At 33.5% G+C, this 14,924-nt stretch overlaps 1 protein-coding gene across 2 annotated transcripts; it reads right to left on the minus strand.

Moving 5' to 3' along the window:
- Positions 1–599: 599 nt before the first annotated feature.
- LOC135635930 (UDP-xylose transporter 1-like) lies at positions 600–5,533 on the minus strand. 2 transcript variants are annotated; one of them, XM_065147399.1, is made up of 8 exons: positions 5,312–5,533; positions 3,717–3,860; positions 3,251–3,435; positions 3,050–3,117; positions 2,603–2,735; positions 2,299–2,460; positions 1,200–1,472; positions 600–869 (listed from the first exon to the last, which is right to left on the minus strand). In XM_065147399.1, exons 2-8 carry the CDS (start codon positions 3,838–3,840, stop codon positions 759–761), a joined length of 1,056 nt encoding a protein of 351 aa, XP_065003471.1. In that variant the 5' UTR covers positions 3,841–3,860; positions 5,312–5,533; the 3' UTR covers positions 600–758. The 2 variants fall into 2 exon arrangements, with proteins under 2 accessions (XP_065003471.1, XP_065003470.1); XM_065147398.1 differs by having other exon boundaries at positions 3,717–3,866.
- Positions 5,534–14,924: the final 9,391 nt, after the last annotated feature.

Consider the following 14,924-nt stretch of genomic DNA (forward strand, 5'->3'; position numbering starts at 1 on the left):
GGGGCTTCTGATTGGTTGCCCCCGGCACGCTTTATCCCTCCGTTCCAGTCGGTTCCACTGCGTCCGTTTGTTCTTTCGGGATTCCACCGTTTCTCTGATTGGACGTGTGTCAAATAGATGGATATTTAAAATATTATTACCCTGTAGCCCGTTTGATATTATATCTGAAAAGAATAACAACTTAGATGAGAAGCCATTAATAACGGTTGTGGCCTGAGCTAAAGAATTTTTTTTTAAAATTCAAATATATATTTTAAATACTCTTTAAAAAATAAGAATTTATTTTTAAAAATTATTTTTTAAATAAAAAGAGTCATAATCTTGGAAGATTATTTTGATGAGCGGCTCTCTCAATTTATCTTTATCCAAGTACTTTGTTCTTTTCTATCTCTTTGGATTTGCATAATCATTCTTTAATTATATCAATTATAGTGGTGCATAAGAAAAGTGAAGGGCTTAGTATTTTATGTGCAGATCTATCAAAACTTCATGATATTCGAGATATTCATTTAATAATATTATCAAAAAGTATATGATACTATTCTTGATTTATAATAATTTATATTTCGATCCCAATTAAAATTGTTTACATAACAGCATAATGTAACAAAATCACTTTTATTTTATACTATATGGGCAATAACAAGAGAGATTTATACTTTCTCTAAATGAATCAACTATAATGCTCAGCTCAATCGCCTTTTACAATAGAACAATATAAGCCTATTCTTCTTGTTAATCGCTTTGGATGACCTGTCCTACTCGGAGTCCTTGGCAGCTGTAGGTACTCCATTCACTTTCTTGCTCTCGTTGCCATCCTTGTCATTGGTTCTGGTTGTCAAGAGTGGCATCGTCTCCTTGTGTGTCATCTGCCAAAACAAAGGGCAGAAGATGTCAAAGTGCATAAGAGAAAGAGCTCAACGTTCATTTTTGTACCATTATGGCTCATATGACTTATTTTCATCATTTATCTTAGTGTGATGCATATAAAAGAGCAAAATAATAGAGCATCGCGTATAATAATGTCTTGGCATATTTTAACTAAGAACCAAATGCTGTTTAGAGATTTTCCTGAAAGACTGGGTGAAGAATCATAATGTTCGTACCAAAAATATTTATTAGAGGAATTAGAATCTTAAATCACAAAAGAATAAGATTATGTTAACAAGGTCAGCATAGAGAATTCAAGTCAAACAAACCTGGGAAATGGGCAAAACGTCATTTGCTGATTTTTTCTTGCTCTCTTTCACAGAAAAGTACGAATAAAGACCCATTCCAAACATGGCAACCAGGATTCCCATAATGTTCCTGGAAGTGAAAGGGTCATGCAATATAATGTAGCCAAATGAAAGAACAAGGCATGTCTTGAGGTGGCCAAGAACTTGATATGTCACCGGTGACGTTGTCCCAATAACCAGAAATGTGCTGAAGTTCACGGACACCGCGATCAAACAGGATAGGATGATAAATCCCTATTTAAGCACATGTTCACATCCATATCAGAACAAGATCCAACCATAAGTCCCTACTAAAGTACATGTTCACATTCATGTCAAGCATTAGGAAAAAAATATGGGGAAACATTTTTTAATTATTAGAAACAGAATGGTGGGGCGTAATTAATTTATTTCTACTTATTTTATTATTTCTAGTTGATCATTTGGAACATACCTAAAGGAAAGGAGATGTAATGAAGTGTTAAGACACAAAATTTAGTTAGAAAAGTTTGAGTATATATCATCTAACCACACATTTAATCTCGTTACCAGTGTTGGACTATCTTTATCTTGAATATTTTTCTAATAGATTTTTATTGATTACATGACTGAATGAAACATGTATGTTTAGTAATGCGAGAGTCCTATATATGAAGCAAGAGAAAGAATACAAAATTATGTGATGTCCAAGTTAACACGTAAGAAAATTACCAAGTATGGAATAGCATTAATCCAATGTTCTTTTGTCAAGTGTGAACAACATTATTTTCCTACATATGTTACACCTATCTAGACAGGTTCAAATTAGATCACTGTTAACTTGCTAAGCTAACTTATGATGCACACTATTCTCAATGTGGACATTATGCTTGGATAAGTATAGTCTCTAGTTTCAAGTTGTCAATTAGCCTCGCTAGTAAAGGCTTTAAACTGTTTACTATTTTCCATATATATATATATATATATATATATGTGTGTGTGTGTGTGTGTGTGTGTGTGTGTGTGTGTGTGTGTGTGTGTGTGAAATACCACTAAAAGTGGTAGGCAAGTGAGATATTTAAGAATGTGGTGGAGAATATACCAGAACCAGAAGGGAGTAGCTATAGGCAAACACACTTCGCTTGGTGAGCAACTGGTCCACAAATGGGCCGGCAACAAATAGTATAGCCGCCTGATACGGTGATGACTGGTATAGAAGCTGTGTAGACGAAACTTTCAACTTCCTCTGAATTGTGTTCGTCATCTACCATTCAAATTTATGGTCAAGGAAACATTGTCTTCAACCTGATCGATCCGGACACCAAAAGTAAGCATTGGTCTACTTGTTGTAGCTGAGTGAGCAAGCGGATCGAGCAGCTAAATATCAGATCTAAAACCAAGGATACAATTTGGCCAACGCATGTAGTAGCAATAGCAAGACCAGAGAGAATGGAGCCAAGTAGATTTAGCTTCAGATCCGTAACAGATGCAATGCCAACTCCAATGAGCAACACAAGCAGAGAGAGCTTGATACCCTTGCTGCAAATAAGCCCTTGTTAGTTTTCCATTAAGAGCATGAATTTGTGACTAATTAACACCCATATTTAATTTCAAGATATCTTGGATTATACCAACTGATCCTCAAGTCAGACCTATTCACCTGTCATTTTATTGCTACATTCGGATCTAGCTTTATTTACGGTTTGGTTCTGAGTTGAGTTACTTAGGATGAGGTTATAATATTTGTAATATCTTATCTTGAGGATGAGTCTACCCTACTGGTTGGAAATGTAGCAAGTGTTATAATGTCAAAGCACAATAGTGCATTTATAGTATTTTTCCTGTGATTGAACCTGAAATTTTTCTTCAGGAAGACGGTCTCCAGCAGCACCGTGAAAGGTATGATGGCAAGCTTCGTCATCTGCCATATCAGTAATAGGAATGTGTGAATATAGTTAAATGGATTTAGATATTAAATATAACTAGAAGGAAAAATCATATATAATCTTCTGAATGATAAAAGCAATATTAGGGATGTAAAACAAATTACTAGCCTGATAGAATCCAATGGAGTTGAAACCAAGGCTAAGGTTGAGGAAGCCAATGGACGTGCCATTGAGAAGCCCAAAGAGGACAACGGTCCTTGCGTCGATAGATTTTGGGTCGAAGAAGTGGAAACGCTGCGCCACATGCAGCGTGCAGAAGGTCATCATTAGATGCCAGCTTGTCAGGGTCGAGGCTGCTCGTAATTCAAAATCCACACTAATTGAGACTTAAATTTGCTTTGATAACTAACGAATACTATCGTTCAGAATTGATTTTGCCCCATCTGCATTCATCTCTAGCTTACTGTTCACATGAACAATATGCTTGTTGAGTGGTGTAGTGAATTTATGTTATTTCTCACAACTTCCATAGTTTGATGCAAAAGAGCCAGTTGCTCTAACTATGTCAGGTTTTTCAGACCCTAGAGAAAGAGAGAGAGAGAAGAGGGTGCAAAGCGGGAAACGAAGGACAAACCAAAAGGAAAGCCAAGCGAGCTGATGAGAGCTTTGTTGCATATGACGATTGAAACGGAAGATGCCACAGAGAGAGCCAGCGACCCGATCACGCCAAGCTGAAAGCCAGTAGTACCCTCCGACATTCCTACTGCTGATGCTTTTCCTGTTTCTGAAAGGAGGAGATTTAGCCATTGAAGTCTGAATAACATGGTTCAGTAAACGCTACTCTGTGCATGCATTTTATCATGCTTTTCTATCAGTATAAACATTACACTAAAACCCAGTCAGGTCAGTTACAGAAAGAGACATGATGGGAGACAGTTGCATGCTCAAATATACCATGAAAAGTATTGTAGGATTCACGACATCATTTTGTTTATAATCCCAACGTATATAGGATTTGATTAAACGGAAATAATTGCTGCTAATGAACTGCAAATTTAAGGACTGATGAGGATGTTTATACTCCCAACAACTGAGTGATGTTAAATACATAGGAATTTTAAATGGTCACGCTGTCAGAACAAAACTTGCTGGGAAGATCACAAGGGACGTTGGAGTTCGAAGTATGGATGGACCATTAATTAAGGCCTGTTTGACCTCCGATGGCTTGGAACTACAGCCGCAATCTCCGACAGAAATAGTCTTACTATGACATCTTTGGAATACAAAGGGCAGACTTGCATGACTGATAGACCAAATATTTCCTATGAACAGTTGTATTTTTTTTAACACAACCATGCGAAACAAGTTCTTAGTAACCACCGCAATCATAATCATTACACGATCATCACTGATCCTATTTTCTTTGGACAAAAAATTATAATTTGTTTCCAATACGCAATTACATGTAGTCTTTTATCTATTTCATTAAAGACAATCAATAGTTTTGGTCAATGAAAATACTATATCTGTGTGATGTTGGTAGTTCCAATTTCTATTAGAATGAAAAACATACTGTTGAAATAGATATTTTTAGGACACTACAACATATTTTTAGGACTAGCGAACGTGTTTCCCATCTCGATTTCCTTACAATATTCGACGGGCACAGAAAGTAAACGATGCCAAGCAAGCCTTAGCATGGTAAGCCACTTGTTCCTGAGCATCACCAATAAAAAAAAAGAGAAAATGTCGCTCGTTCAATTCGATGGGCATCTTATGGTATAATAATAGTAATATTTTCCAGACCCATGTCCCATCGAGGGATCCACTAACCGAACGCTAATCACACAGACAGCTTGATCGTGTTAGACTATAATTGTCTTTATCGAAACCAAGGAGCTCCACCAGATGCATAACTGCCCCATTTCTACGCCGTACCCTCATCTTCGTCTACATGACTTAGACACAACAACGCAGGGAACAAACTGCCCCACAGTTTATCGACGGGAGTTTCATTGTTAGCATAAATTTCAGTAATCACGAAACCAAAACATTGACCATCTAAAAATCCCTGCTACTATGTGCTATTTCTTCTATTGAGTAAGAATAGCAAAATAGCATATCATGATGTATATATATATATATATATATATGAAGGTAAAATCCCTCCGTAAGGCCAAAAAGTTTGAATCATCCATCACCGAAAAGACGAGCGGAAAGAAGGCGTACCTTGTGACAAACGACAGGTGGTAAACCTCTCTCCGTTTACGATTTCGCCACTAGCGTCCACCCCTCCTGATGGCTGCCGCGCGATCCGATTCTAGGAACTGAGTAAATTGATCGATCGATGGATGGCGTGAAGAAAGATCGCAACTCTGATCCTAACTGTAATGGAGAAAGAGAGGAGGCAGACGACTCTCTCTCTCTCCCTCTCTCTCTGGATCTCTCTCTCGCTTATTGAAATGGAGAGAGGGAGGAGCTTGGGGGTTATATTTTACGTCTTTGACGCCATTAAGTCGCCGTTAGTCAGTTCGCCGATAGTGCGAGGGAGTTGACGGCGACGGCAAGCAACAACAGCTCACGCGGTCGTTATGGTATTCTTTAACGCCTAAAGTGACACTTGTATCCCCGTCGGCCTCCGATCACTATTAATCTACTACCCATTGTGACAAAATCAGAGCCACAAGGATCGAGGAGGAAGTCAAGATGGATCAATCGAGTCAACAGAGAGATTGGAATTCAAGCTCGAGATCACGGAAACACTCGATCTTCGAATCCGGAGGAGCAACACGAATTGATTGTTGGGTGTATCTGATGGATTCGGGTGAGGATTGCTACTCCCTCACCACAATTCTGGCGGGATTGATTGATGTACATGATGTTCATAAACACACCTCTCACAGCTTTTTTACTGCAAAAATTTGCCACACCACTTAGTTCCTATCCAACATGTAAATGACATTAATCTTTAAAGACCAACGAAATTTTTGTTGCTATTTAGATAGATAATTCAGCTAGCCACTTTATTCGTTCCTGTTCCTCGGATGAGAGAGAGTTTATGTAGTTTCATGCAGGCGATCTTTACTCTTTCAGAGTAAGGACGAAGGACCACTCGTAGCACCAAACATCAGCTCGCAATTAAGAAGCGGTTTACGTCTGCCGGTAGCTTAGTGTGGATTTGCTGGGAATGCAAGCAAAGGCCATGATGGGTCTTCCACAGCCGAAGCGAATAATTTATTTGGTGAAACTTAGATCTTACTCGAAAGCGAACACCCAACGTAAGGATCTCTTTTCTGGTTCATTATTCCTTAGAAATCAAGGAGAATCCTGAGAGCATCTCAAGTCTTTGTATGTCCCTTATTGTGGCTGCAGGAGATCAACTAAAGTCAGACAACCACTGTCCCTTTGAGATTCTTGAAACCCATATCCAAGTCGTTTAGGCAAGTACGACCGAATCGCCCTGAAAACTGTCCGTCACGGTAGTCTTTTACGGATCCAAAGACCGATCGGCCGGCGGCGTGATACAGGCTGGAGATGTTATCAATGTATTATTATCTATCTTTTTCAACTTTAATTAACATGAACATAAATGAAAAATCAATCCAATGTGCAATATTCCTTCTCTCTGATTCCATAAATGAGCCATGACCAATGAATGATCCAGTAGGTCATTCCAAAATTTCTTTCTATAAATAAACTGCTCTAACATCACATCGGGCCTACAAGAAATATATCTTCCCAGAAATTTCTCCATGCGAATGAACCAACTTGAATAACGTTTGATCATTCCATAAAGGTGAAAGATGCCAAATCAGAAAAGGTTTAAACTTTGATGAAAGATGATATATATTTTTTCATTTAAATCACACCAGATGATGATGCCGTTAAATCCTTTTTCATGTTTGGTAATTATAATAGTCAATTGTAGTTACTTTATAATTAGCATAAACTTCAAATCTTTTACCTAATATTATTAACCATGAAGATTACCTCCACACCTTCCATCTATTCGACTTCTAATCAATGTTCTGTCACCTCTCAGCAACTATGGTTTTCCATGCGTATAGCAATATGATTAAAGATCTTTCTCGTACCCCCGAGCAAATTTTTTTTATTCCTCATTTTAGGAAGGCTAAAGGATACTGATTTGTACTTTTTCTAATTATATAAATTCAAAAGAAATTCATACTCTAATAAATTATCTTAAGACATTCGAGATTTAGTAATTTCTTAGGAAAAGTCTCATATTTTGTGTGTTTTTTCAGATTATACATCTTATTTATATAAAATTTTAAAAAGATGACACCGTCCAAGATGATGATGGTACCGCTTTATTAGTTGTGGATCGCTCCAGCAATAATGTTTTGGCTGAATGACAGTGATACCACTTAGTATTGTATCTCAAGAGATTTTATGATATTTTTTATTTTCCCACCAACTTAAAGTTTCTAGGGAATTCTATAAATAACCAACAAGAGGTTTAATTAGCTACTTTTAGTATTCTAATCCTCTATTTTTTAAAATTATATTGAGATTCTTATACTTATAAAAGTGATGAAAATATTGTAATCTTATTTCTCCTCAAGCCATCGATTCTACTGATGAAAATATTATACATATTTAATGATAAATTGAAATAAGATAGAGTCAGCACGTCCACAATGATAAACCTTACTATATTTTTATCATTAGAATTGACGGCTTCTATGTATATACCCTATGGTATATTTATACACACACATACACGGTATATATATATATATACTTTGACTTTTGAAAAAATAAGTGTTTTTAGACTTTGAATTTGGAGAAATCATGATCAACACACTAAATTTTTATTTTTAAATAAATAAAGAATACTCATTTCATACTAATTTTGAGATGATTTATAATATATTTATCACATTAATTAGACATTTATCAATTCCAGATTTAGAAATCTAGAATTGATTTACAAGGAAGTTGAAGTATGCTAAATTCTCTCCTACAAACGACTTGATGGGTGCTCGAACAAGAATGGAAGAAAGTTTTTAACATGGGAGAATATGAAAAAAGAAAATTAAAAGAAGAAATATCTTCCTAACATCCATCTACAAGGAAGATGCTTTTCTCGAGTTCCATAACTTCAAACAAAATGATCTTTTATAATTTAATATTCTTATGATAAAATGTGATCTTAGTGAACCAAAGAAGCAAATTATAGTAAGATATCTTGAGGTCTAAGCCTCAAGATTGGTAATGTCCAACTACAACCTTATTGGAGTTATAATGATGTTTACAAACTTACTTTTAAGGTTGACGAAAAAAAAAAGGCTCAAGGGAGTGGATTTCGATCTACAGCTCCTGATGACATATCCACTCGAGAAAATGTCTACTTCTAAGTTTAGCCTAACTATCAAATCTACAGTAAAAGTGATCTCAAAGGGTGATGGTGGGGCTAATTCCAAGCTACCTTCAAGCTCTTTAGGTGGGAGTTTTCATCAATGTTTCAAGTGTCACAGCTATGGACATATTGCTTCATGATGTCTTAATCACAAAATTATCATTCTAATTGAGGAAGTGGGTGATGATACAATGGATGAGGAGGCTCATACTAATCCAGATACTGTAACAGAAGATAACGAAATTGCATATGCAAATGGACAATCTCTTATGATTCAAAGAAAATTAAATATTATTTAGGAAGAAATAGAAGGAAAAGTTTGATATGTGATAATTGATTATGGTAGCTTCAAAAATATGGTGTCTACCGAGATAGTGAACCAATCAAAGTTAAAGATGGAAAAGCATCCTCCACCTTATAATCTTTTATGGCTATGAAAAGATAATGGAATCAAGGTAAATAAATATTATTTTATTTTATTTTATTTTCAATTGGAAACAACTATAAAGTATAGTGTAATGTTATTTGCACGGATGCTTGTCACATACTTCTTGGGTGTTCTTGGTAGTATGATAGCAAAACATTTCATGGCGATCTTAAAAATAATTATTCTTTCATGTTAAGATTATTTTAGGATATTTTAAACTAAACTTATTTTGAAACCCTTAAAGGAGGAAAATAATTTTCTTTCTCTTTGTAGACTCAAAAGCGAGTTTGAGATAAACAATGAAACATATGCACCTATTGTTTTAGAGAAGAATGAGAATAATGGAGATCCCCTCTCATAATTTTCATGATGTTATCTCCGAAAAGATTTCATGTGGTCCTCCACCTATGAAAGATATTAAATATAATATTGATATTATATGTAGTACTACTATTTTATAAAAAAAATAACTTATATAGTAAGTATGAAACGAAGAGATACAAAGACAAGTGGGTAAACTTTTGGCTAAAGGTTTGATAAAAAGAAAGTTTCATCCTGCTAGCTTTTCTTATTCCAAAAAAAGATGGATCATGGTGTGTTTAAAGGATAGTAGAGCTATAAATAAGATTAATATTATCACCTTCCTATTCTGCATTTAGATGATCTTCTTGACTTCATAAGGTAATTATATTTCCTAAGATTGATCTTTATAATGGCTATCATCAAATCTGTATGTGACCTGAAGATGAATGAAAAATAACATATGAGATTATCTTTGTGAAGTGGATGATAATGTCATTTGCTCTCTCTAATGCTCTTAGTACATTTATGTGCCTCATGAATTATATTTTCTTATCGAAAAATTTATTGTTGTATACTTTGATGATATTTTCACCTATAGCAATAACGGGAAGCCATATCTATAGCATCTTTGTTTGTAAGATTGACTCAACAGTGTCTTCAAACTTTGAATGTAGAGAAGCCAAAGATAATCATATTAATTTCTTAGTTTTTTTAATAAATCAGAAATACTCTTTTCACATTAATTCGGAGATGATTTTTAAAATATATATGACATGAATTATATACCATTGAAAAGCTTATTGAGATAGAAGTCCAAATCATTTTACAGAATTTGATTTCAAATTTTCTAGAAAAAGTTATGCTTAGTTCTCTCTACAAAGATCCTGATGAGTGATCTACCGAGATTGAGATTAGAAGAAAGTTCTTCTCACCTTTGGAGTCCCTAGATGAATTTTAATTATTTTATAACTTTTGTAATTAATTTTTATTTATTTTAATCATGAAAATGGTGAAAATATTATTCCAAGCCCAACATCATATCTTATGTTTGCAATCTTTAAGGGCATAGAGTATTTTAAATTCAAGTCTTGTTTTTCCAATAAATATTGTCCTTCTTATACAATTTATATCTTTTAGGTGGATTCCTCGGAGTGATGAGTTCTTTTAAGTCTTGTATCTTTAGACTCCTTGAATGTACGATATCCCTCGAGTATTTTAGGTGCGTGATGATTTTTCTTATCTATCCTTCAATCTATTCCATTTATTTTCTCTTAATTTTATTGATCCTACAACTTCCACTAAATAATAATATTATAAACCAAATCTTTGAATCTCAACCAAGAAGATAAAATAAAATTTTGATTGCAAATATGCAATGACTTCTGATGAGTTGTTCCAAATGTGTTTTAGCTTAATTTATAGTAAAGACACTATAAATTTAAAATGTGTAACCTTTATAGGAATGTATTTATACTGATACATTTTGTGGTTTCTCTAAAGAATCTGTATATACTGAAATGTTTTGTGATTTAAAAAATGAATGTATCAAGTAAATGCAAATACGTTCATATTTGTTATTCCATGTTGAGTGCTTTATAATTGGTGGGCTTCTATTACACTATTTTGGCAAACCAGAATATTGTGATTTCTAAATGCATTAATATTGTGATTTTGAGTCCAAGAACCATATCAAAGAAGATTCATGTGATAAATACATTTTCTGTAAAACATGGCCACGTTTCTTAATGAGTGGTAGGTTGCGAGGCTCAAGTTTCTCATAATAAGACTAAGATTTCTAGTCATTATGCTAAAATTGGTGTACATGCATTAGTTTTAAGTTCTTTGGCTAAGAACAATCATAAGCACCCTTATACAAAGACCTTACCTACAAATTATGGTCAATTTTGGATATCATTTGTAGCACAAATTCAATTCTGTATTTCTGGGTACTTTCAAATAAATCCCCAACAATTAAAATGTGTTCTTTATGAGTGTATTTTTTGAGTGCATAAAATAAATATTTTTTAAATTCATTGCATTGTATCAGTAAAGAACTATGTGCATGCATTAGTTTTGAGTTTCTGTTTTGACCGAAAAATTATCACAAAAAAGTATTATTTGATAATTACACCAACTTCTATTTTGCAAGATATCAAATGTTACATTTTCCACCCTAAATGTGTTCAATAAAATTACCCTTAAGTTACATACATACATTCATACATTACATATATATATATATATATATATATATATATATATATATATATATATATATATATATATATATATAAACTTGAAAATGTCAATTATATGTGTTTCTTTATGCCAGTGAAAATTGATAAGATTGAGGATTATGTCCTAATTACATGCACCAAAGAGTTTTTTTTTAATATTATGTTGATTCAATTGGAGTCTTCTTTATCCTTTGTACTTAAACAAGACTTTTAGAAGGTAATATAACATAATCATCATTGCATCAAAGTCAATATGATATGCTTCTTGTCAGAAATATTTTATCGCTACAGGGTTTGGTTTCAGCTTTCTACTAGAAAGTAATCCTCAAATAGGGATTGCAATTTTCATATAATATAGTTGTCATTGTATGAGAGTATGGAATTCCAAGAATGACAAAACAATCAGAGCAACTTCTTATTTCTAAATCTACTATAATGGTTTCTAATGTGCATTGGACTTGTAACAATGTTGGTATGCAATCTACCACTATAGTATCGAGTTTTCACCTTTGGCCAATTATTGTTCTATGTAAGGTGTCAACATGGTATTAAATGTCTCTGCCATTTCATATTGAACGTAGACCAACTAAGCAAATCTTCTATGTCATCTCAATCAGACAGATAATTGGTAAGTCATGAATATCTATAAGCCATGAATTGACACTTTTTAACCAGTAGTTGAGTGCCTTGCATAGAGCAACGAGTGAAGGAGAATGTTGTAACCCATTTATACTTATAAATTCAATAATGATTTTTTCAAGGTATGAAATATCGTATCGTATCGGTGTTTCGAGGTTGGCTCGATATGGTACGGTACCAACATACCGAACGGTATATCAGGACTTACCGAACTATTTCTTCTTACTGTAGTACCGTAATACTCTACAGTATACCACTATAGCACTATTACAATGTATTACTGTAGCATTGTAGCACGATCTGTCCGGTAACAAACGGTTCGTGTACCAATATATCGTCGGACCGGTACATACCGCCCGTACTGGGGTATCATTCGAAATTACATACTATGAATTTTTTTAATGTATTGTTCTCTTATTTTCTGCAAAATTCATTTTGTTTGTCCATAGCAGTCGCCTAGCAATAGTCCAGAATAGTTTCACACCTTTCCAATTTCATTCTCAAGATTTCTTTACAAATGAACCATGCAATAATAATTTTTGGAATTCAATCACTAATTATATAATTATAGTCAATGACTAAGGTTGTGCTAGAGAATTTTTTAGTTCAAATAAGAACCATTTTCATGAATCTCTCGTCTCAATCCTTACCACTGACAACACTCTATTCACACTAGCACTTCATTCAAGCAAATCAGAAACCTTTTAGTCGATCAATCCACTAGCATACTTTATGAAAATACTAATCACTAGTCATATGTATTTTGTATAATTTCTTTGACATGGACCAAATGACCAAAATACTCCATGAAAATGCATAGTTACCATTTTAATAGCTGTTTCATAGTTTTGGAACTTCAATTCTCTTATGAATGGTAATAACTCAATGTGAGATGCATCATGATCACCACAAACTTTGTTAGGTGATGGCTCTCATTCTAAATAGGCTTTTTTTTTATTATGATATAACAACTCCAAACTTATTTTTTGGATATTGGCAAAAATCATAATCAACATGGATATTGACAAAAAAAAAAAAAATCATCCTCGATATGCATTCTTCATTTGCTAGAAGTTGTTTTATGATAAGGACACTGGACATTCAATATGATCTTGATTTTGTCAAGGTAGATTACATAGATGATCTTTTAAAAAATTGGTTATTTCAAAACTTTGACAACAACATGCTACTTTCATCCAACTATGCTTTTGAATTTATACCATGAGCTTTGATCTTATAACTTGTAGTAATAACATGTTTAATCTCAAATTTTCGTATAACATGCTTAATCTTAAACTTTTAGTAATAACATGCTTAATCTCAAATTTTCTTTTAATCACATATTCTTGAAAAGTTTTCTTAAATATATTAATAATTTAAAACATTTGTTTTCAAACCACAAATGTACATCTAGCTGATAGAGATCTACTAACATCATTAAATTAGATCCTAACTCTACTACTTATCCATTGCTAAATTTTCAAATGTAGATTTACTATATATACTTACTTTTAAAATAAATTTGTAAGCATATTTTGATAGAAGATAAGATTTTCTCAACTATACGAGGAAATCTCTCTATTCGGGAAATCCTCTATTCTACTGAGAAAAATCTTTTATAAATAGGAGAGAGATATGTTAATGTATTCAAGCTAAAGTTATTTCAATAAAACTTCTTCAATAAAGATTCTTATCTTTTATTATTTTTATTATATTTTACCAAAAATACTCATTGTTGATTTTTTATCAGTTCGGATGCTTTTTTTTTCTCATAAATTTTAATAAAACTAATAAACTAGGCTAATCGAACCGGTTTATGTTAGCTCTGATCTAGTTTGTAGACTTATTAAACTAGTTCAAAATGAACCAGTTCATTTTAAATCCATTCAAATGTAATTAAAAATCTACATTTCCATTGAGTGTATCCCTAGTACCTTTGGGTGGTAGTGACATTTGCTAGATGATGAGTTCTTCTCAATAGTGAACATCTCCTCGATGACAACAACTATATCTCATCAGATTCCCTTTATAGATGGTGGTGCTAATATATTATCTATAATGACCTATCCCCAATGGTGACGAGTTCTCCTAGATGATGAGTTTCCTTTGTCGATGGTGCAGAAGTCTCCTCTGGTTTTTTTCATTCGTGACAACATTTTATAGGCTTTCTATCCTCGATTACAACTTCTCAGCAATTATAGCTTCTCTTCGGTGACGACTGATAAGTGAAACCAATGACAAGAATTTGATATTTTGATTTCTTGGGAAAAGTATTCCAAAAGATATCATATTATAATTATCATCTAAATCACTAGAACGATGAGAAGCAAGTTGTTGGCCTAGGAGATCCATAAAAATTCTAAATTTTATAAAATTTGGGGTGTAAGTGGTTGTTATGGAAGCTTAAAAATGTTCCTCGTCAAGTTACTTATAGGCTTTTACTAGTCCTATGGAAATAGGGGATGGCAACATGAGAGGATTGGGTCATGGATTTGCTTCAAATGATTAAATTAATTGGATCATGTGCACCAACAAATACTAATATAAGTAAAAAATATACTAAAATTACAGGATAATTGTTTTTATTATGAAATAATAGTGTTGGATAGGGATGGTAGTGCATTGGGTTTTTTTAGTACTCGCACGTATGCAACCCATCTTAAATTGATTTGTATCAAAATTACATCATCATTAAAACTAAATGACTTAGGTCAGCAGAAGCAAACGTTTCGATCTTTCAAATGTAAGTTGTCACCATCAATAAAAGTATGCTATATTAGCTTACCCAAAGTCATCTTCTTTGCTAGCTAATATAGTCATCTTCTTTGTTAGCTAATAATATTTTTGTACTAG

This window comes from Musa acuminata, chromosome BXJ3-4 (genome assembly GCF_036884655.1).
Source record: "Musa acuminata AAA Group cultivar baxijiao chromosome BXJ3-4, Cavendish_Baxijiao_AAA, whole genome shotgun sequence".
Lineage (NCBI taxonomy): Eukaryota > Viridiplantae > Streptophyta > Magnoliopsida > Zingiberales > Musaceae > Musa > Musa acuminata.

Bases quoted from the DNA above. Each gene is read 5' to 3' on its own strand.
- LOC135635930 (XM_065147399.1), bottom strand. From the start codon at position 3,840: ATGTCGGAGGGTACTACTGGCTTTCAGCTTGGCGTGATCGGGTCGCTG. The intron at 3,118-3,250 runs GCTAGTAATTTG...CTGATATGGCAG, and splicing joins ACTCCATTGGATTCTATCAG to ATGACGAAGCTTGCCATCAT. The intron at 870-1,199 runs GTTTGTTTGACT...TTGTTTTGGCAG, and splicing joins ACGTTTTGCCCATTTCCCAG to ATGACACACAAGGAGACGAT.